A 20822-nucleotide genomic window follows, 5' to 3' on the forward strand; every position below is an offset into this window, starting at 1 on the left:
CTGGGGGCGCCTGGGTGGCGCAGTCGTTAAGCATCTGCCTTCGGTTCAGGGCGTGATCCTGGTGTTCTGGGATCGAGCCCCACGTCGGGCTCCTCCGCTGGGAGCCCGCTTCTTCCTCTCCCACTCCCCCTGCTTGTGTTCCCTCTCTCACTGGCTGTTTCTCTCTCTGTGTCAAATGAATAAATAAAATCTTTAAAAAAAAAAAAAAGTACCTAAAGATCTGGACTGGAAAACCTCAAAGTCTGGAAAAGAGAAAAACCAGCATTGAAGAGGATGGTACCTTCTGGGAAAGACAGGCAAGGTTACTTTGGTCAATTTCATACCAATGACAATGAAAGACTGCATTTTTAAAAATGTAGATGGCATCCCACCCCTCCTCTCAAGAGACCATTGAGAATAAAAAGACTAAACAGACAGGACAGTTTAAAAATGAGATCCTGTCATCAGAAGGGAACACCAAAGCAGCTTCTGTCCTAAACTGTTAGCTGATGCTGCATAGCTGGGTCCCACTGAACCAGCCACAGGGAGTGAGTGAGACAAGGTCAGGGCCAGGCCCACTGAGGTGGTGAATCTTACACGAGAACTTTCTGCAGTTAAGCTGGATTCCTGAAGTGCCGCATCCTCAAGAGAAACCATCCCTCAGTCCCAGGGGGCTGTAGAGACAGTGGCCTTGTAACTGAACAGAGCAGTAGAAAAGAAAGTATCCCAAACACCTTGTGGTCACTGACCAACCCTTATGACCCAGGTAAACACAACCTGAGCCCTGGCCAAAGCAACAAAAGGCATCTTTGAAAGAGGACTTCACTCTAGACCTCAGGGAACATTTAGAGGTGATTTTTCAGGAGCATTTAATAAGTAAACAAGGATAATCTGGCACAAGGGGAAAAGGCAACATGACAAAACCAGAAAAGAACAGATTCACATAGACTTCACATATTATCAGTTATGTTGGTTTTTTTAAATTAAAAAAAATATTTTGGTATTTTTGTGGGGTTTTTTTTAATTTAAAAAATTTTTTTGTTTAAAATATTTAAAGATGTTTTTGGCTACATATTGTGACAAAATTAAAAATAGAATTGGTGAACTGAAAGATAAAGGTGAAGAAATCCAGAATGCAGCATGGGGTTAGAAAAATATGGGAAAATAGAGAAATGTTTTCTTTGGGAAGTTTTTACATATAAATATATGTAAAGTCACAGTCTCAGAAGGCAAGGACAGAAGAAAAGGGCCAAAGGGACTGGGGCTGAGAATTTTCCAGAGCTGATGAAAAACACAAGTCAAGAGATTGAAAAGCCCAAAGAATGCATTTACAAAAATCATATCTACATGCATCATAGTGTAACTGCAGAAAAAGAAAGAAAAATTAACAGCTAAAGACAAATTACCTTCAAAGAACAACATACTTCTCAGCAACAACAGAAGGTAAAAGAGTGGAATGAAAACATGAGTATAAAGATAGAAAATAACTGTCAGCCTGGACGTTTATGCCTAGTGAAAATATCTTGTAAGAGTGAGGACAAAATAAATACATTTTAGGACAAAACTTGTTTTCCCCTGCTGACCCTCACTGAAGGCAATTCTAAAGAATGCATTTTAATACAGAAAGAGAGTGATCCCAGATGATGTTCTGAGATGAAAAAGGAAGAGCAAAGAGTAAGAGATAGGTAGGCAAATGTAAATGAACATTTTTATACAAAACAAAGATTTAGAGTTGTTAAGATAGACTCAAAATAGCAGACAGCAATAATATGTCAAGAGAGTAAAAAAAAAATTAAGTATTGTATGAGGAAAGGCTTTGGTTAATCTCATAGACATTGTAAAATCTAGGAGAATCAAAATGCAATGTACATTTTTAATACTAATAGAGGAAAAGTGAATTTTTAAAAATCAATAAAAAGCAAAAGAAAAAACAGGAAAGAGAAGGAAAAACAGGTGGTAGATCTTAAGCCAAAAATATCAATATTTCTATTCAAATGACAAAGATTGCCAAACAATGTCTTAGTCTGTTCAGGCCACTATAACAAAATACCATAGACTGGGTGGCTATCAACAACAGAACCATATTTGAGGCTAGAAGTTCAAGATCAGAGTGGTTGGAGATCGGCATGGTTGGGTGAGGGCTCTCTTCCAGGTTGCAGATGTCTAATTGTACCCTCATGTGGTGGAAAGGGCTGAAAAGTTCTTTGGGGTCTCAGATAATAGCACTGATCCCGTTCATCAGGGCTCCCTTCATATGACTTAATCACTTCCCAAATCCCACCCTCCTAACACTTTCACACTGGGCATTGGGATTCCAACATGTGAATTTGGGGGGAATACAAACATTCACACTGTAGCAGGCAGGACAAAAGTATAAAACTCCACTGTATACTGTATACAAGAGACTCACCTTAAATATGAGGACACTCAAGATTTGAAAGTAAAAGATTGAGACAAAGTTATTTGAAGCAAATAGTAATCAATAGAAACTGGTGTAGCTCTACTAATATTAGATGAAATAGATACTTTAAGTCATAAACTATTCCTACAGATAAAGGGAATCATTTATTACATTAAGACAAAAGGTCCAGGGAAGAGAAAATACTGGGAAGATGTAACAGTTTTAAGTTAGTATCTACCTAATAACATAGCTCAAGAGTTGACAAATATATGCAGAATTCAAAGGAGAAATATAAAATCCACAATCATGATGGGAGATTTTTGATACGTCTCTCAGTAATAGGACAAGAATATTAAGAATTAGTAAAGTTACAGATTTGAACACAATGATTTAGTAAGCAACCTAATACATGGAACCCTACACCACTGTATGAAGGATACAATTTTTTTTCCCAAGCACACATGAAACATTTTCAAAAATTGACCTACACAATGTTACATGTCAATTATATTTCAGTGAAGCTGGGGAAGAAATTGACCATTTGCTGGACTGTAGCGTAAACCTCCACAAATTTTAAAAAATTAAAATCATACAGAGTATGTTATCTTGACTATGCAATTAAATTAGAAATTAATAATAAAAGGATACTTAGTCCATCCCCATTATATTCAGAAATTTACAAATACTTTTCTTAATCATGGTTCAGGGAGGAAAATATTTTGAACTGAATACTGTAATCAAGACCACCGGGATATTGCTGAAGCAGTGCTTAGGGAAACATTTATAGCCTAAAAAGATATTCTAGAAAATCACAAAACCTAGTAATCATCTAAGTACCATCTCAAAAAGATAGAACAATCAAAATAAATCCCAAAAGAGTTAAAATAAGAAAGTAATAAAAGATAGACTTTGATGAAATAGGAAAACAATACAGAGGATCAACAAAACCAAATGCATGTGTGTGTGCTTTGGAAAAGACATAAAACTGACAAACCTCTGGTGAGATTGATCAAAGAAAAAAGAACAAGTCAGGAATAAAAAGGGGGAGTAAGGAGAACTGTAAAATTTTCTACTCTCTGAACATGCACTGACCTCCTGACTCCCTGCTACTGAGAGAATAACCCACTCCCTCTAAATTCCTAGAGTCAACAGTTCTGAGAACAGGATGTAACATGAGTGAGCCAAGTCACAAACACAATCCATTTCTGAAGGAAATCTTGGAAATTATACATGGAAGCAATCTTAGAAGCAAGATACTGCTGAAAAACCAGATCCAGAATCATTGTTCTCGAATCTCATCTTAGGTTGTATCTGTGTGTGGGGTGGTCCTTGGGATATTTTCTTGGCTTTCAGATGGGGCTGCCTTCCACTCCCTGACTGTCCGGTCGCTAGAGTCTTGGGACTGGGGCCACCACATGGCAAGACTTACTTCACACACCTTCATGCTAACGCTTCTCGTTCCAGGCACTTCTAAGAGCTCTAATAACACTAACTTCTCCAACTAGCTACTATTATTATTCCAGTAAGAGACAGCTGAGGACACACAGCATAAAACAGAAAACTTAATTACTTGCCTAAAATGATCTTGGATAAGAGAAAGAGCCCTTATTTGCATCTGGGCTTTGTGGTGGAAAGACCACGTTTTGGCCACTATACTTTGTAGTCTCTCTACATGGGATTCACACACACTCCTTCCTGAGCATTAACGATACTCTCCACAGCCTGAGAAAACTGCCAGGTCTAAATGGGGACACTCTGCAGAAAGAATCGTGTTAAAATTTGTGACTTCTTTCTCCATGTCTCCAGGCTGAGGGACTCAGTTGAGGCTGAGGAAGAGGCGTGGAGAAACCTCCCAGCCCGAGTAATCCCCTGGAAGTGGTTATGCCCAATTTTTCAAGGTCATGATGCAGACAGACTTCAGGTCCGCCACTATCTGTCCTCAGCTAACTGGTCCTCAGTTAACCCTATCTCATTTTTGAATCCCCATGAGGGAAAAGTTCCCTTGCATTGCATGACTGGTACTCAGTACCACTTCACCCCTAGAGTGTTCATACATAAACCCAGATGAAATTATTTTTCAGGTTCTAGGCAAGCAATCCATTGTTTCTAAGCAAACGTGCTTTGCTTTTTCAGGCTGGAAAAGGGGTCAGCAGAAGAAGTCTCCAGCTCTACTCCAGTGACCAAGAGTGTTGGGTAGGACCAAGGCTGCTTTGCACTTGCTTCTCCCGCTTAGGCAGCCTGCCCACTCATACTATATGCATTTTGCTTCTCCCCACCACACCCCCTGTTTTCCTGACAATAGATGGCCTGGAAATTAATACAGAAAAGGCTAGTGGGAGCCAAGCCTCCACCATCTTAACCATGGCTGTTTGGGGGTGAGTGTCCCTTAAGATCTGAAAGGATAAGAGGAGGTCCAAGGGTTGGCAGGGCAAAGCCCTGGAGGAGGGCAGAAGTTCCTCTGGTCTTGGATATAAACGTTAGGGCCAGCATTCCAGTGAATGCAACAACCATGAATTTCTTTTCCTGTCCATAATTTCCCCATCCGTAAAACGAGGGAAATGACCCAACTCACAAGGTTGCTTTAAGGATTCATGAAAAAGCATTTTGTATTTTGCAAATCTCTATATGAACATCATTGTTAAATTGACTAGTGACCTGTCTTGTTTTTAAGCTAAAAAGGAGATCAAAATTAGAGCAAAGATTAATGAAACAGAAAATGACACAATAGAAAGGATCAAAAGTCAAGGTTGGTATTTTGGAAAGCGTATTAATATTGGTAAACCTCTGGTGTAACAAAGAACAAAAATCACAATCACAACAGATCCCATATGTTATTTAGAAGTATGCTTTTAATTTTTAAAACTTACAGGGACTTCCTAGTTATATTTTATTATCACATTGTGGTCAGAAAACATACTCTGCATGATTGCTACCCTTCGACATTTGTTGGGATCTGCTTATGGCCCCGCACGTGTTTGATCTCTGAGGTTTCTGTGGGCGCTGGAGAAGATGTGTTCTGCGGGCGCTGGGTGCACTCATCCAGACAAAGCCTTAGATCGAGTTGGTAATGCATTGTTCAGATCTTCTCTGCTCTTAATGGATTTTTTCTGTTTGTTCTGTCAGTTAATGAGGTAATTCCACTCACAGGACTGTGAAGTTTGCTCTATATATCTGAGGCCATGTTATTAGATGCATGTAAATATAGAATTGCTATATCTTCCTGAGGAATTGAAATTGTAAGAAGAAAGCCTCTAACTGTACCAATGCCTTTTGCCTATTTGAAGTCTATTTTTTCCTGATATTAATAACATTTGCTTCTTTTTAATTATGTTACATGGCATATCTCTTTTCATCCTTTTACTAGATTTCAAAGCCCAAAGATGTGTTTAGATGTATCTCTTGGAAATAGCATGTTGTGCTTTTAATCTAGTCTGATAATTTCTTTTAACAGGAACATTAGGCCTTCCATGTATAATTTCCAGTACGTTTGGGCTTAAATCTTACTCACTGCTTTCTATTTACCCTACCTGACCTAAGTTATGTTATCTCTTTTCTTGACTTCTTTCAGATTGGGTTAGATTTCTTCTGTTAGGATTCTATTACAATGAGTCTATTATTCTACTTTTCCCTCTGTTGGTTTGGAAGTTATATACTTTTTCTCTTCTTCACTGGCCAAAGACTTAAAAGATCCATTCTTGATTTATCAAAGCCTAATGTTAATTGGCACTTTTACTTTCATACTAGACAATGAAAGGATCTTAGAATACTTTAACTTCATTTACCTGTCATTTTATATGCTATCGTTTTTGTGAACTTTAATTACGTACATATAAAGGTATATGGGTATGTACTGGAATACAGTATGACTGTTTTCTATACCAAATGTTTATTGAGATTTATCTTCCTATTTACTGCTTACTTTCTGCCTCCTCAGCTTCCCATGTGGGGTCATTTTCCTTCCTTCTGTCTGAAAAACATCCTATAGGACATTCTGTCCTGTTAGAGGTAACACCTTCCATTTTTTGTTTGCCTAAAAATAGCTTTATTCCACCTCATTCTTAAAAGATATTTTTTCCTAGGAATAGAATTCTAGGTTGAGGGTCTTTTGTCACAGTGGAGGCATCGAGCCACCAATTTCTGACTTCCATACTGGTTGGTGAGTGGTCAACTGTTCATTCTCCTGTTTAATGCATTCTTTTAAGGTTTTTTTTTTTCCCTGTGTTTTTGGTTTATTCCAGTTTTACTATGATATTTTTAGGTGTTTGGGGTTTTTTTTTCTAGTAATGCTGCTTCAGATTGTTTGGGCTTTTAAATTTGTGGATTTGTATCTTCAGTTTTGGTAAATTCTCAGCCGTTGTGTGCCCTCATACTCTTTCTCTTTCCTTCTGGGACTACAGTAAACATATATTAGACCTTATCACCATAACCCCTGTGGTGAAGTAGTAACCTGAACCTCTCATTTCTGCCCCTTTGTCCCCGCTCCCTGCCCAGGCTTCATTCTGGAAATAACTTATATGTCATTCGTCTCTCATTAGCTGTGTAATCTGCCATTAAGTAGATACTCTATTTTTCAGTTAGAGACTTTCCATTTGTTTCCTTTTTTAGAGTATGCCAAATACTCAAATTTGTCTCTATTTTGTTTAAACTTTATTTTAAAAGCTGTATCTGATGACATCCAGCAGGGGCTTTCTCTGATGCTGATCTCTGAGAGTGTCACAAATTCCCTGCATTAGATTCCCTCTGCCCAAATACTTAGAGAGGTTTCTGTTTTCCTGGTTGGAATCCGACTGATACACTGCTATCTGCCAAGCTCTCAATCCTGCACCTTACAGCTTTCTACAGATTTTTTTCACTGCCTACAGCTCTCCTTTATATTTCGTTAACTTTCAGCAAAAGGGAGCTTGATTCAGGAGCTACAGAATTTGTGGTCTGAAGCCAGGAGTCTAAAGTGAACACAAACTGGAAAAAATAATCCCTTCTCAAAGACTCCTAGCCTTAGTAAATAATTTTTGGATAACATTTTTCTGGGGTGGCCACACTGCCATCCTCCCAATTTTGTTTCAGTTGGCCTGCAATCAAGCAAATTCATTTTCTCCTTCCACAAAAAAATATCTGAGATACATATGTTAGTTATTTACCAAAAGTTAAGTCTTCTTGAAGCTATTTCAATAACATATTTAAAAGTTTTCAATCAGTAGTCACTTACTAAAAAAAAAAAAAAAAGTTCTTAGAGCCTGTCCTCTGAAGATATAATTAAAACAAAACAAGGCACAAACAGTGGGCACAAACCTTGGTGCTCCTAGGTCCCAGCTTCTTTCTCAGGAGGGGTTTTTCCCTTGAAAAATAAAGTTAAAGCATGTTACAACAAATACTATAATAGCAATACTCTAACATTTTTCTTCTTCCTGTGATGTTACTACCCTCCTCCCCATCAAAAAATGTTTTTTTAGCTACTTTTATGGGAAGAGTTACATCATTTCCCAGTTCTGCTCTCACTTCCCCCCACGTCTAGAATCTTGGGTGTTAACCGAGTTTATTTTGTCTGGGGAAATGCTGACTAGTGGGGCTCTGAAGAGCAATCTCAGGGCCTTCCTCAGCCCCCAGCCCCTTAGCTCTCTCTGGAGCTGACTGACCCTCTCGTGGCCCATGCAGAGATCTGCCCTTGGGCACACCAGCCCTTGACCTAGACCACCCTCCAAGACTAACAGTGCCTCAGCGCCTAGTCCGTCAGGGGTAGGGGACAGCAGACCAACACCGTACTCGAACTTCTGCACAGAACACAGTCTTGATGACTAAATGGCCCCATGCCATTTGCTGTGGGGCCTCCATCTGGGGTTCCCCACTCACCTCTTTTAGCCAGTCGCAAACTGCAGTATTTCGGGTGGGCTGCAGACTGGCATAAAGGTACCACAAAAATACACCCATTGTAGGGTTAGAGTAAGCTCCTGGTTTAGTTAACCAGCTTCAAAATCTTATCAGAAGCAAGATGGCATCTGGGCAGGATTCAGAGCATCACAGTGATGTTCACCTTGGTGCCCAGGGTCCCTAAGCGGCTAGGATTGACTGGATCTGGAGCATTTTTTTCTTGTCAGGACACAACCATTTTAAACTCTAGGATAACATAACTTTTGGAATCCAAACCAATAATCTGTGCATTTATACTTTCAAGAATTTGTACAGACAAGAGGCTCTCACGGGTGGAACCAGAGCCAGCAGCACCAGGGAGCCCATAAGGAGGAGAAGTGTACTTGAGGCAACACTTTGCACTGTTCAAAGGGGACACTTCTGCTTCCAAACATTTGCTTTAGATTTTTCACAGAAAGGAAGCTTACTGGGGCACCTGGGTGGCACAGCGGTTGGGTGTCTGCCTTCGGCTCAGGGCGTGATCCCGGTGTTGTGGGATCGAGCCCCACATCGGGCTTGTCTGCTATGAGCCTGCTTCTTCCTCTCCCACTCCCCCTGCTTGTGTTCCCTCTCTCTCTGGCTGTCTCTCTCTCTGTCGAATAAATAAATAAAATCTTTAAAAAAAAAAAAAAGAAAGGAAGCTTACCGTACATGCATTTATGTGGTTGTTCTCCTCTCTGTGAAAGGACATTGACATCTTTTGCATTCTTTCTAAGGGCTTCCTCATAACTTACTATATAGTTATACCATAACTTAACCAGTCCCTACTGATAAACATTTGAGTTGTTTCCAGTTTTTTTGCTAGTATAAGCAGTTTTGCAATAAAATATATTTGCTCTCCCTTACAGAAATTTATCTGAAGGATACGTTTTTTTTTTCTTTTTTTAGAATCATAAAAATTAATTTTGGGGGGCTTTCAAAATGTTTTTTTATCGAGTATAGTTGACACACAATGTTACATTAGTTTGAGGAGTACCACATAATGATTTGACAAGTTTATACCTTATGATATGCTTACCACCAGTATCACCATACAACACTATTACAACATCATTGGTTATATTTAAAGGTTACGTTTCTAAAGACAGAATTGTTGAGTCAAAATTTGCCTTACATTTTTGATAGTGTAAACTTGCTATCTAAAAATCCTGCAACAACTTCTACTTCCAACAGTAGTGCATAGAACTTTCTATTTCCCCACACCTTCACTAACACTAGGCATTGTCGGCATTTTTCACCTTTGACAAGCTGATATTTGAAAAATGGTATCTACTGTTTTTTTTTTTTAATCTCGAAACTGTCTCAAAGGAAAATGGAAAGTACAGTATAAAACTTCTATTCTTCCCAAACCATTTGAAAACTAAGTTGCTGACAAGGCACCCCATCACCTTTGAATACTTTTAGTGTCTATTTCCTACGAGCAAGGATCTTTTACCTCACCACCATAAAATCATCAAAATCAGAAACTTAACATTGACTCAGTACTACCATCCAATGTTCTGACCCCATCCAGGTTTCTTTAATTGTCCCAGGAATGTCCTTTGGAATAAAACTATTCAGTTCAGACTCGTGCATTGCTAATTTAGTTTCTGCATCTTTTTGGTCTCCTTCAATCGAGAACAGTGCTCCCGTCCTAGAACAGTGGTTCTCAAGCTTGCCCAAGTGTCAGAATTATGTGGTGGGCTCGTTGATACACAGATGACTGGGCCCCAGAGCTCCTGATTTAGGGAGTGGCTACGAAGTTGCAGAAAATGCTCAGGTGAGGCTGATTCTGTTGGTCCAGGGACCTGTCCACATTGAAGTCCACCAGCCTGACGGGTCCCCGATTGCTCATGAGGCCGTCGGCAGGCTTGTGCACAAGGTGGAAGGTGAAGACGTAGTCCAATCTTCTTAGTATTTAAAATAATGCTTCATACTACCAATAGGTTGTATTTTTACAAAGGAATTACTAAGTGTGGTTTATTAGTTTCCCATTGCCACAATTTGGTGGCTTAAAACAACACAAATTTATTATCTTAACATTCTGGAGACCAGAAGTCCAAAATGGGTATCTTTGGCCTAAAATCAAGATGTCGGCAGAAGCTGCATTCTTTCTGGAAGCTGTGAGGAGAGTCCATTCCTTGTCTTTCCCAGCTTCTACAGGACGTCTGCAACCTGCTCCTATGGCCCCTTCCATCTTCAAAGCCAACAATGGCCAGACAAGTCTTTCTCATGCTGCATCAATTCTGGGATAATCCAGAATAACATCCTCATTTCAGGATCCCAAACGTCTGCAAATCCCTTTTGCCCTGTGAGGCAATATATTCACAGATTCCGAGGACGAGGACATCTTTGGGGTCCGTCACCCTGCCTACCATAGTGAAGACCTCTAGCCGGCTACCAAACTCTGTTCTTCCCTTCTAGGGGCACAGAGCTACACCACATTTTCCAGTTGTTTTTGCAAACGGGTGAGGTCTCTCAAAAGGAATGTGAGTGGGAGTGTGTGTTCTTTCCATACCAGGCCTGCGAGAACCTCCTTTGCATGCTTCTCCTGTTCTTTCTGCTTTCTCAGGCCCTTGAGGATGTGGAGCCTGGGTAGTCACTGACCTGAACACCCATCCTGGACTATCAAGAGAGCAAAAATTAAAATTCTATAGCACAGAGACTACATTGTAGAGCCTTGCATTTTGGCTCTACTTGTTATAGTAGTTGACCCTTCAGTGGTCAGTCAGTCCTAACTAATACATCAACAAATGAGAATATTTCTTCAGAGGCCCTTGACTCCTAATGCCCACATTTCATAAGACCTAAACCTCCTACTTCCCTAAGAAGACTGAGGTCCTCTGAAATAGGCAACCACGGTTTTTTACCTCCTCCCTTCAAACATTTATTGAACAACAGGTACAGGGCAGGTGCACTAGGAATGCCTGCGATGCTTGCTTCTTTTTTCTTGATGGGCATACTTTCCTTTCTCTCTTGTTGCCTTTTTTAAACCAGGGCTCCTTCTCCAGCTCTACTGCCCTCACCACCTTCCTCAAATTTCTCCTCTCCACTGGCACTTTAGCTTCTGCTTTCAAACATGTTGGCCTTGCTCCCAGGGTTGAGTCAGCCTTGCCTTCACTCTGCTGCGCCAGCAAACTGCTTCTCTGTTCCTCTGCCTCTTTCCACTATCAGACTTCAGGAGCTGGGGCCTCACTTTGATACACGTCTGGAGATGGGAGGGAACAGAGATTGACCTGGCCTGGGGGCTCAGGGAAAGGTACAATGAAGAGGCACAGTGTTCCAGCTGATGGCTGAGGCTGAGAAGGCATGAGCTGAGCAAAGGAAGAAGAAGAAAGTTACAGGCAGACACACTGCTAGAAAATAGAGAGCCTGTAACTAATTGCTTGTAACTAAAAAAAAAAAAAAGGCAATACGAGAAAGAAAGAAAGAAAGAAAGAAAGAAAGAAAGAAAGAAAAGAAAGAAAGAAAAGAAAGAGAAAGAAAGAAAGAAAAGAAAGAAAGGCTGAACTTATAAGGCGCCAGTTAATACACGTGGTAACTGGGGTGGGTCAAGGACCTGTGTAAAAGGGAGAAGGAAAGTGCTCTGGGGACAGGGCAGGGGTTGGAGGAGGGGTATGGAGAAGAGTTGGGGAGCACGGTGTACTAGGCAGGGGGCTAGAGCTCCGAAGACAGCCTGGATTGTGGCCTTTGCAAAGCTCTGTAGCTGGCCAGGCCCCGCTGGCCGTGCTCTGCAGTCGGAGCTCAAACCCACAACCCAGCCGAAGCAGTCAGGCACCTCAGAAAGTGTGACCTGGGGTCCTGCGCCCTGCTCAGCTGCTCCAGGAAGCTTGGGGACCTGGGTTGTGACTACAGGCCTATTCTAATTTGTAAATCTGTGAGGATGACCAAGAAGATGGGTGATGGCAACCAAGGCTCCTCTTCTCCCAGCTTGTGCGGGGAAAGATTTCCATCCCAGCAGAGGCGCTTAGGAGAAGGCAGGGATGCGAAGCCCTGGGTCTGATTCCGTCTCCCTGTTCTAAGGGCCGTGCTGTTCTGGGGCAGACCCACAAAGATCCCAGATACGGAAGTGCGGTGGGCTGTGAGCCCTGCAGACAAACTCTTGGCACATAACCACTTCGTCCAAACCCTGCCTTAAGAGACGGAAACAAACACTAGTATAGTGTCTAACAGGTCATGGCATGTCCCTGGGCTGTCTGCTCCAGCCCCCTGAAGTTCCTGTGTGGGAAAGCTTCAAGCTGCCAGAAGAATTTCGTTTATTCCAGCCAACACATGAGGAAAAGGCTCCTGTCTCCCAGTCTCTGTAGGAGGGTGGGAGCCTAGCTCCCATCAGCACCAGTGAACAAATCCAGATGGCCTAATCCTGCACGTGTACCTTTCCACGTCCCTGGTTCTGCTCACCACCCTCCATGACCGCACTCAGAGCAAGATGGGATTTTTCAACGTTGGGATTCTTATTTTCTTCTGAGATTGGGAACTGTTTGGTCTGAGTGTGGAAGGCGGATCGGGTGGGAAAGCAAATGAGCTTCATGTGTGAGGCGGTGCGGCCTGCCTCCGGACAGTTACCGACCCCCTTAGCTCAGGTTCTGCTCATCAGATGGTGACGACCAGCTCCAAGGTGTAGCAAGTGCCCCACTGATTGGAGCTTCCCCTTCCGCGTTGGCACGCTAATCTCTAAAATGGTCTTCAGACTTGCTAGTGTGTAGAAACTCGTTTTTTTCAGATAGAAATTTAGATCGTACTTTCAAACAGATGAAAGTAGAGCTTCTTTAGTAGGGTGGGGAAGGGGGGGTTGCCCACGGGGTCTAACAGACTCTCCAGAGGGGGCTGAATCACCTGCACAGAACCAGGGAAGTCAGAGACCACTGGCTACGCCAAGGCACGAGTCTCACCTTCTTCCACTTTGCAGTCAGATCCCTGCCCCAGCAGAGTTTGGGCGGCTCATGTTCAGGCTTCCCTCAAGCTTCTGGCCAATGGGATGTAAGCACAAGTAAAAGGGCAGCTCTCAGGGGATTCCCTGAAAAGAAAGCTCTTAGTCCCCTGCTTGCTTTGCCTTCTTCCGCCTGGCTGGGAAAGAGGACAGCTGGAGTGGCATCTTGAACCCACAGGTAGATTCCAGGTGTGGACGGTGTAAAGCCGGTATGTCAGCGTCATTGCCCAGTGACCTTGTGGAGCAGAGCAACTGTTGCTCGGGAACCCCCCCCCCCACTATACTATCACCTGAAACGGAAACAGAGGCCTGTCTTGTTAAAGCCAGTTTGTTTGGGTCTTTTTGGAAAGTGGCTCAGCCAGTTTTGTAACTAGGAGAGCAGGGCTCAAAGGAGGAGTTTGGTAACTTCTACATTACCTCCTCTAAGCTTTCAGCCGTGCTCAACTTATGGAAGACCCTTACACTTATGACCCGTGTTCCCATGTGGCTTTGGCCCACTTTTAAAACTTCCTCAACTCCACCCCAATAAAGAAATCTGCAGGTTTGTTGAATGAGAGGATCAGAAGAGTTGGGTCATCCAGTCAGTCATAAATATAGATGCTAATTTCTGAAATGGTATAAGAACACAAAGGAAATTAGTAGAAAATCTGATTTCTATTTCCTTTTCTTGCATCATTTCCTGCCAACTCCCACCTTTTTAATTTATTTATAAGGGAATTCTTCCTCACTCCTCTTTTCCCTTGGATTTTCTCTGGAGTGCCTACATAAGTTGTTCAAACATGTGGCATTACATGGGTCCTCAGGAATGGCTCATGGAAAAGTAGGGCACAGCTGACTGATGGCGACTTGAGTACCGGGAGATGGTGACCCCACAGGAGAGGAGGGAACTTCCTGCTGAGACACTGAAAAACCTCAGAAGGAAAACAAAAAAGGTCAAGAGTCACCTACTAGTAAGAAGCAGCTGTAAAAAGAAATGTAAAGTGTTTCTCGAACTTTCTTTTCAAATTGCAGTCTTAATAATTGCCATCCTTTATGAGTCAGCCATAGGTCTAGGTGTCTCACAGACACAACATCTCATCTTTACAGAATCACTCAGGGCAAACGTTCTTATTCACGCTTTACAAATGAGACTGGAATTCAGAGTAAGATTAGGGATTTGAACCTGGCCTTGACCCTTCCCCCCGCCCCTTCCACTTTAGACAAGAAATATAAAGCATTAAAATCTGGCCTTGGAGGATGTGATTAATTTTATGTGTCATTTTAGCTGGCCGTGGTGCCCAAATATGTAGTCAAACATCCTTCTGGATGTTTCTGTGAGGGTGTTTCTGGATGGGAGATTAACATTTCAGTTGATGGAGGAAAGCAGATTGCCCTCCATAATGTGGGTGGTCCTCATCCAATTAACTGAAGGCATGCGTAGACCAGACCCACTGACATCCCCTGATCCAGGAGGAATTCTGCCAGCTTCGGGCATTCAGACTTCAAGCACAGCATCAGGGCTATTCCCTGGGTCTCCAGCCTGCATATTTTGGAGAAAACAGTGTGCTCGGAGATGAATGCCGGTAGATTACAAACCAACAGAACCAGAGGGGAAGTGAAGGAAGGTGCTTCTCTGCTCTGGGCTGTACTAAACTGCTTTGCATCTTCAGGGGTTTCTCTGTGCATGGCACAGGGGTCAGTGAGCTACGTAAAGACACTGAGCCAGACTGGTGTCCTCTCCCAGTGTGTAATCGTGCATCTGTGGCAGAGTTCCTCTTCCTGGGCTCGTAGGAGGATGGGTTTTCCCAGTCTCCTTTGCAGTTAGGGGTGATGATGTGATTGGGTTCTGGCCAATGAAAGGTGGGTGGTCTGATGTAAACTGCTTCCTGGCTTGGCCCAAAAAATTTCTGTAATCCTTCAGCTCTCGGTTCCACTGTTCCCGCCACCGGGGAGGTTCATATTCAGAATGATTTGGGTAGAAGATGGATGAGGGCCACCAGCACCATATTAGACTTTGTATGAGCAAGAAATAAACCTTTAAGCACATCAGCTCACTGAGATTTGGGGTTTACTGGTTCCCTGTCCCTAGGCGGGTCTGTGCTGACAAAGGCAGCATCCGTTAGCCTCTGTTGGCTGGAGGAAGCTAGGCCTCTCCAACAAAGAGAGTCAACGATACAGTGTTTTTAAAAGAGGGCAACCGACTGATGTGTTGACACAAGTTGTGTCAGTGTGATTATTTTCACAGGTGTCTCAGCTTGGATGATAAATTATATGGACGCCCTGCTTAAGGAACAAAGAACTTTAAATCTCTCTCGCTTCCCAGTCCAAAGGGAGCAACTGCTGCCTGATAGCTCTGTCCTGAGTCCCTTTCATGTAATTGCTCTGCAGACTTCAGGGCACTGGGGTCATCTGGATGGTGGCAGCTGGGCTGTGGCCACACAGAGGTTGTCATTGGTGACTTTTTGATCTTATTTTTTGAGAGAGTGAGAGAGAGTGAGTGTGCACAAGTGGGGGGAGGGCAGAGGGAGAGAGAATTCTCAAGCAGACTTCACGCCCAGTGTGGAGCCTGCCGTGGGGCTTGATCTCATCCCTGAGATCATGACCCAAGCCGAAATTAAGAGTCAGATGCTGAGCGCGCCTGGGTGGCTCAGTCGTTAAGCGTCTGCCTTCAGCTCAGGGGCTGATCCCAGGGTTCTTGGATCGAGCCCCACATCGGGCTCCATGCTCAGTGGGAAGCCTGCTTCTTCCTCTCCCCCTCCCCCTGCTTGTGTTCCCTCTCTCGCTGGCTGTCTCTCTCTCTCTGTCAAATAAGTAAGTAAAATCTTAAAAAAAAAAAAAAAGAGTCGTATGCTGAACCAACGGAGCCCAGGTGCCCCGACTTTTTTATTCTTTAGTCTTCTGATTCCCGTGGCTAAAGAAAGACCACAGTGGAGGCCACAGTGTGAATGTACCCCTAGCCCAAACACGCTTTGTCATGTAATTGAAACATGACACTGTCCTGATAGTTCAGTAACGCTGATTCTGACCTTAGCCAAAATTAAGCTTTCTTCACGTCAGCATAACCTATAGCTTCCTACTGCCCCCCATACGCTTAAGCTTACGCTGTGCTTCTACCCTAAAAGGAACATCAGTTTCTAGTAACCAGTCACAAGAGAAAACCGTGTACTTTCTCATGCTCTGTAAGCTGCTCTGTGACAGCTGAGAGCCAGCTGTAAGCACTTTGAAGTCTTCCTGTTCACCGATAGTTTGTGTCTGCTCAAATATTCATATCAAGTAAGTCTCTCTGGATTTTCTCCTGACACCATTCTAGACGTAAGCACAAGGAGACCAGACTCCCGGTCTTTTTGTTTCTCACTTCTTATTTTGAGATCATTATAGATTCCCAAGCAGTTGCAAGAACACAGAGATCCTTTGACCTAGTTTCTCCTAATAGTAACATCTTGCAAAACTCTAATATACTGCCACAACTAGGATGTCAGTATTGGTACAAGGCCAAGACCTTGTACAGATTTCCTCAGTTTTACTTGTACTCGTGTGTGTGTTATTTAGTTCTATGCAATTTTATCACATGTGTAGATTTTTTGTGACCAACGCCACAGGCAAGGTGCAGAAAGGCCAACTTTGTTTCTATTCACACTCCCTTCCTTCCAGGCCTAGAGCAGTGCCTGCCTCAAAGAAGACACTTGGTAAATGCTTGTTGAGCGAATGAGTGACTAGCTAGGGTTCTCAGAAGCCAGGAAGGAGATGCAAAAATCCTCCCACGTAAATGACGTCCATACCACAGTGCAGAGGTAGGCCTGGGGACGGCTGTGCCATCTGCCGCTGGGCCACGTGATTGCTGCAGCCCACCCTCTCCTCCGGGATGGGCAGGGAAAAGTCAGGGCATGCCCAGTCCTTCCAAGGGCAAGGCCCAGAGGTTGCACACATTGCTTCCCCTCACATCCCTTTGTGTGTTGAGTTCTAAGAATTGAGTTCTAAGCCCACATCAAGCTAGGAGGGAGGCTGAGGTTGATGGTGTTATGGGCCTGCCATTGTTCCTGCCCTCCCTGCCCTTGCCGAGGTTCCCCAAGGCAGGGAGTACTTCCCTACCCCACTGATGTCCGGCTCTGGCCAGGGGAATGTGGGCGGGAGTGACAAGGTGTCAGTTCTGAGCTGAGGCCTTAAGTGGCCTCTCGTGTTCTTCTCCATGCCACTCAGCCTCCATGAGCAGCACCTGCGCCAGGAAGCTGGGGGTCCAGACGATAGGACAAGTGGAGCTGCCCTATATCTGACCATGGCCTGAAGCAGAGCTGCCTCTGCTCAACTGCAAGAAAAATAAAAATAAACAGCTTTGGTGGGGGGGGAGGGGAGGAGGAGAAGCCATGGAGATTTGGGCTTGCTTGTTAGGCAGCACCGATGAGGCAGAAACTTCATGCGGTGGCCGTGAGTTCAGCCTTCACTGAGGAGCTCTACTGCTGAAGGGGCCATCACGGCCGCCTGGGCGGCTCGGTGGTTAAGCGTCTGCCTTCGGCTCAGGTCATGATCCCAGGATCCTGGGCTCCCTGCTCAGCAGGGAACCTGCTTCTCCCTCTCCCTCTGGGTTCTCTCTGTCTCTCTCAAATAAATAAATAAAATCTTAAAAGAAAGAAGAAGAAGAAGGGAAGAACACACATTAGTGTACCGGGGAGGGTTCTTCCTGGACAGAGCAGAGACCACACCCAACCTGTGGAGGGCTCCTTTAGGGGTCCGGGGCATGGCCGAGCCAAATGTAACATAAGGGGGAGCACATTCCTGGGACTGTATTGTGGGTGGAAGCCCTGGAGATGGGCTGCCCTGGGCCAACTGGAATGGTGAGAGCAGACTGGGAGCCCCTCTGTCTGGAGGCGTCTTGGAAATGAAGGGCAGGTTCTGCGTGGGAGAATGATGATAATGGAAAACTGTGTCTTAACAAATAAAATGGTCACATTAACTAAACGAAGTTTTGCGAGAGTTTTCTCTGTGAGTCAAGAGGTCGTTCTAATAATAGAAGCCTGAAATACATGTGTTTCACCATATTAAATGGTTCATCGGTGTCTGTCTGTTGCCACTGTGGCTGTAGAGAAAGCTGCCATTCCAGTCGGCATCCCATACAAGATTAGGAATGCAGGGAAAGACAGCTGATGCATCTACCAGATCAATCAGACTTTAAGGAGCATTTCTCCATAGTGCCTCGGCACCTCAGCGCTCACAGTTCGTGTGATAAATGCAGAATTTAAAGGAAGCAGCTCTCCATATTACTTGCTGACTGTTCTGCCAAGAATTCGGGTGTACAGACTTGGCATCGAATTTTTTCTACCTGGGAAACTGCTAGAAATATGCAAGAGGTAAAAACTTTTGAAAGCACAGCGATTTAGGGGTGAATATCCATTCTGAGGTAGATGAATTCATCCCTGATAAAGTATTGGCTGCTTACTTGAAACAGAAGAAAATAAAACATAGCTTAAAACATTTCTTCAAACACAAATATATCCTAAATTTTACCTAGGTTGTCTTTGTTTGTTGTTTGTTTATTTTGGCTTTTTGGTATTTATCTTCCTACTTTATCACTTAAAAATGTTGAAAGACTAGAACCACAAATGCCTTCCATCTAGATTCAATGGTTGTTAATGTTTTACCCTGTTTGCTTTTTCTCCTTCTCTCCTCCACCCCCGACATACCAAAATAAACCAGTTTCGAAAATAAGTTATTAAAATGACCTCATGATCTCTAAATACTTCAGCACGAATCTCCTAAAAACAAGGGCAATCTCCTATATAACCACACCTTAGAAAATTAACAATCTACAATCACAACTAATAGCCAAGCCATATTTAAATTTTCCCAGTTGTCTCCTACAGATTCCTATGCAATTCCCCCATGATCTAATCAATGTTTGTGGATTCCATCTGGAGGTTAATCTGGAAACTCTCCCCCACTTTAATTTCTGTTTGGTTTTGACCTATGATGTTGATTTTTCAAGAATCCAGGCCAAGCAACTGAGAGAAAGGCACACATTCTTCATTTGTCTGATTGTACCTGGATGGTGTTATTTTTTTTTATTGTGTTATCTTAGTCATCATACAGCGTGGGTGGTGTTCTTTAACATTTGCTTTTAAGACTGTATTGTCCTTAAAATGGAAGTTAGTTCTGAAGACTCCATTAGGCTTAGGTTAAACATTTTTTTGCAGAAATACTTCACAGACATCTCAGAAGAGTGTTCATGTATCGGGTTTTTCCACGAGTAGTGATGCTGAGGTGATAACTTGGGTGACAAAGTGACTGCCAACCCTCCATGGAGAAGTGTCTGCCTGGAAATGGAGACTGAGGCAACGTTCACAGGCTAATGTTTTATGACAGGTGCAAAAAAGTTGGAAGGAAAGAATCGAAGCAAAAAAGGTGGAAGGAAGAGAAAGAGGGAGAATGAATGCAATGTGGTTTCTTGCCAAGCTGGCCCTGGTTTCGTAAGCAGCCCCACTTGGTCATGTGGGACATCCTTGGACGTGCTCTATGCACTGTCTCATATGAGTGGAGTTGTTCTCTGACACAAAGCCCACAGCGTGTAAATATCCCTGTACGTCTGGATTGTGTTACCAGTGCCTCCGGGCAGCCACCGGGAAAGTAGGGCTTCTGTGGGTCCCACCGTGTTGGACTTGGGTATGGGAGCTTCTGTACACCTTTCTGGTGTAATGACAGCCTTGCCGAAGGCAGAGAGAGATGTCTGTCATTGTAGGAGGTGAAGTGACGAGATGGAGGCTGGAGCTTTACCACCATCACTGGGACCTCATCAGGGCAAGTGAGTCCTGAGAGGCAGGCAGGCAGGGCCAAACGCATCTGTGGGAATGGGCATACATTGGATCCAATACCAAAAGGAACATCTTTCTCTTTGAAACTGGTAATGATCTGTGGAGTGATAATTTGCTCCTGTAGGAATACCCTATTGCCCAATTACTTTTTATGTAATGGTTTTAGAACCCATTGATTATTCTTTTTTTTTTTTTTAAAGATTTTATTTATTCATTTGACAGAGAGAGAGACAGCCAGCGAGAGATGGAACACAAGCAGGGGGAGTGGGAGAGGAAGAAGCAGGCTTCTAGTGGAGGAACCTGATGTGGGGCTCGATCCCAGAACGCCGGGATCACGCCCTGAGCCAAAGGCAGACGCTTAACGACTGAGCCACCCAGGCGCCCCTAGAACCCATTGATTATTCTTGCCTGAACCACTAATACATCGGGAGTTGCAAGGTATGGGGGCTAGTGGTACCCACTGCCACTATACTAGGGTGTCATTTCTTCTGGGTGCTTCAGGAACACAACTAGGATTATATTTATGTATATATGTATGAAGTAGCATGAGTTCATATTGTTATTGGCATTGTCAAACAGTATTTTTCTTCAAATACTGTTTACATTTTATCTTTTTCCTTTGATATTGGAAATTCTTGGTTCCCAATAATATTAATGTAGGTATAGTCAGAGTAGTGTGTCCAGGTTACCCAAAGTAACTTTCTTTTTCATTGTTGGTTTAGTAACTAATTTTATATAAAGTTAGATCATTTGTTTCTTTTAAGGTCTAGATTTAATGGATTTTCTTTATGATTAGCTTTTGTTTTTGAGTATATAAAACACATGGTTCAAAAATCAACATTGTATCAAC

General features: G+C 43.2%; 1 protein-coding gene across 3 annotated transcripts in view; it reads right to left on the reverse strand.

The window, feature by feature from the left end:
- Window positions 1-20822, reverse strand: part of LOC121100782 — a 49662-nt gene that overhangs the window by 16148 nt on the left and 12692 nt on the right. For all 3 annotated transcript variants that reach the window (XR_005832610.1, XM_040622663.1, XM_040622664.1), the window contains one exon: window positions 7670-7715. Coding sequence is in view for 2 of the 3 variants with exons in the window: in XM_040622663.1 (XP_040478597.1) it covers window positions 7670-7715 (46 nt within the window). In the remaining variant the exon portion in view is untranslated. The remainder of the gene's footprint in view (window positions 1-7669; window positions 7716-20822) is intronic.

This window comes from Ursus maritimus, unplaced genomic scaffold, assembly GCF_017311325.1.
Source record: "Ursus maritimus isolate PB19 unplaced genomic scaffold, ASM1731132v1 scaffold_5, whole genome shotgun sequence".
Lineage (NCBI taxonomy): Eukaryota > Metazoa > Chordata > Mammalia > Carnivora > Ursidae > Ursus > Ursus maritimus.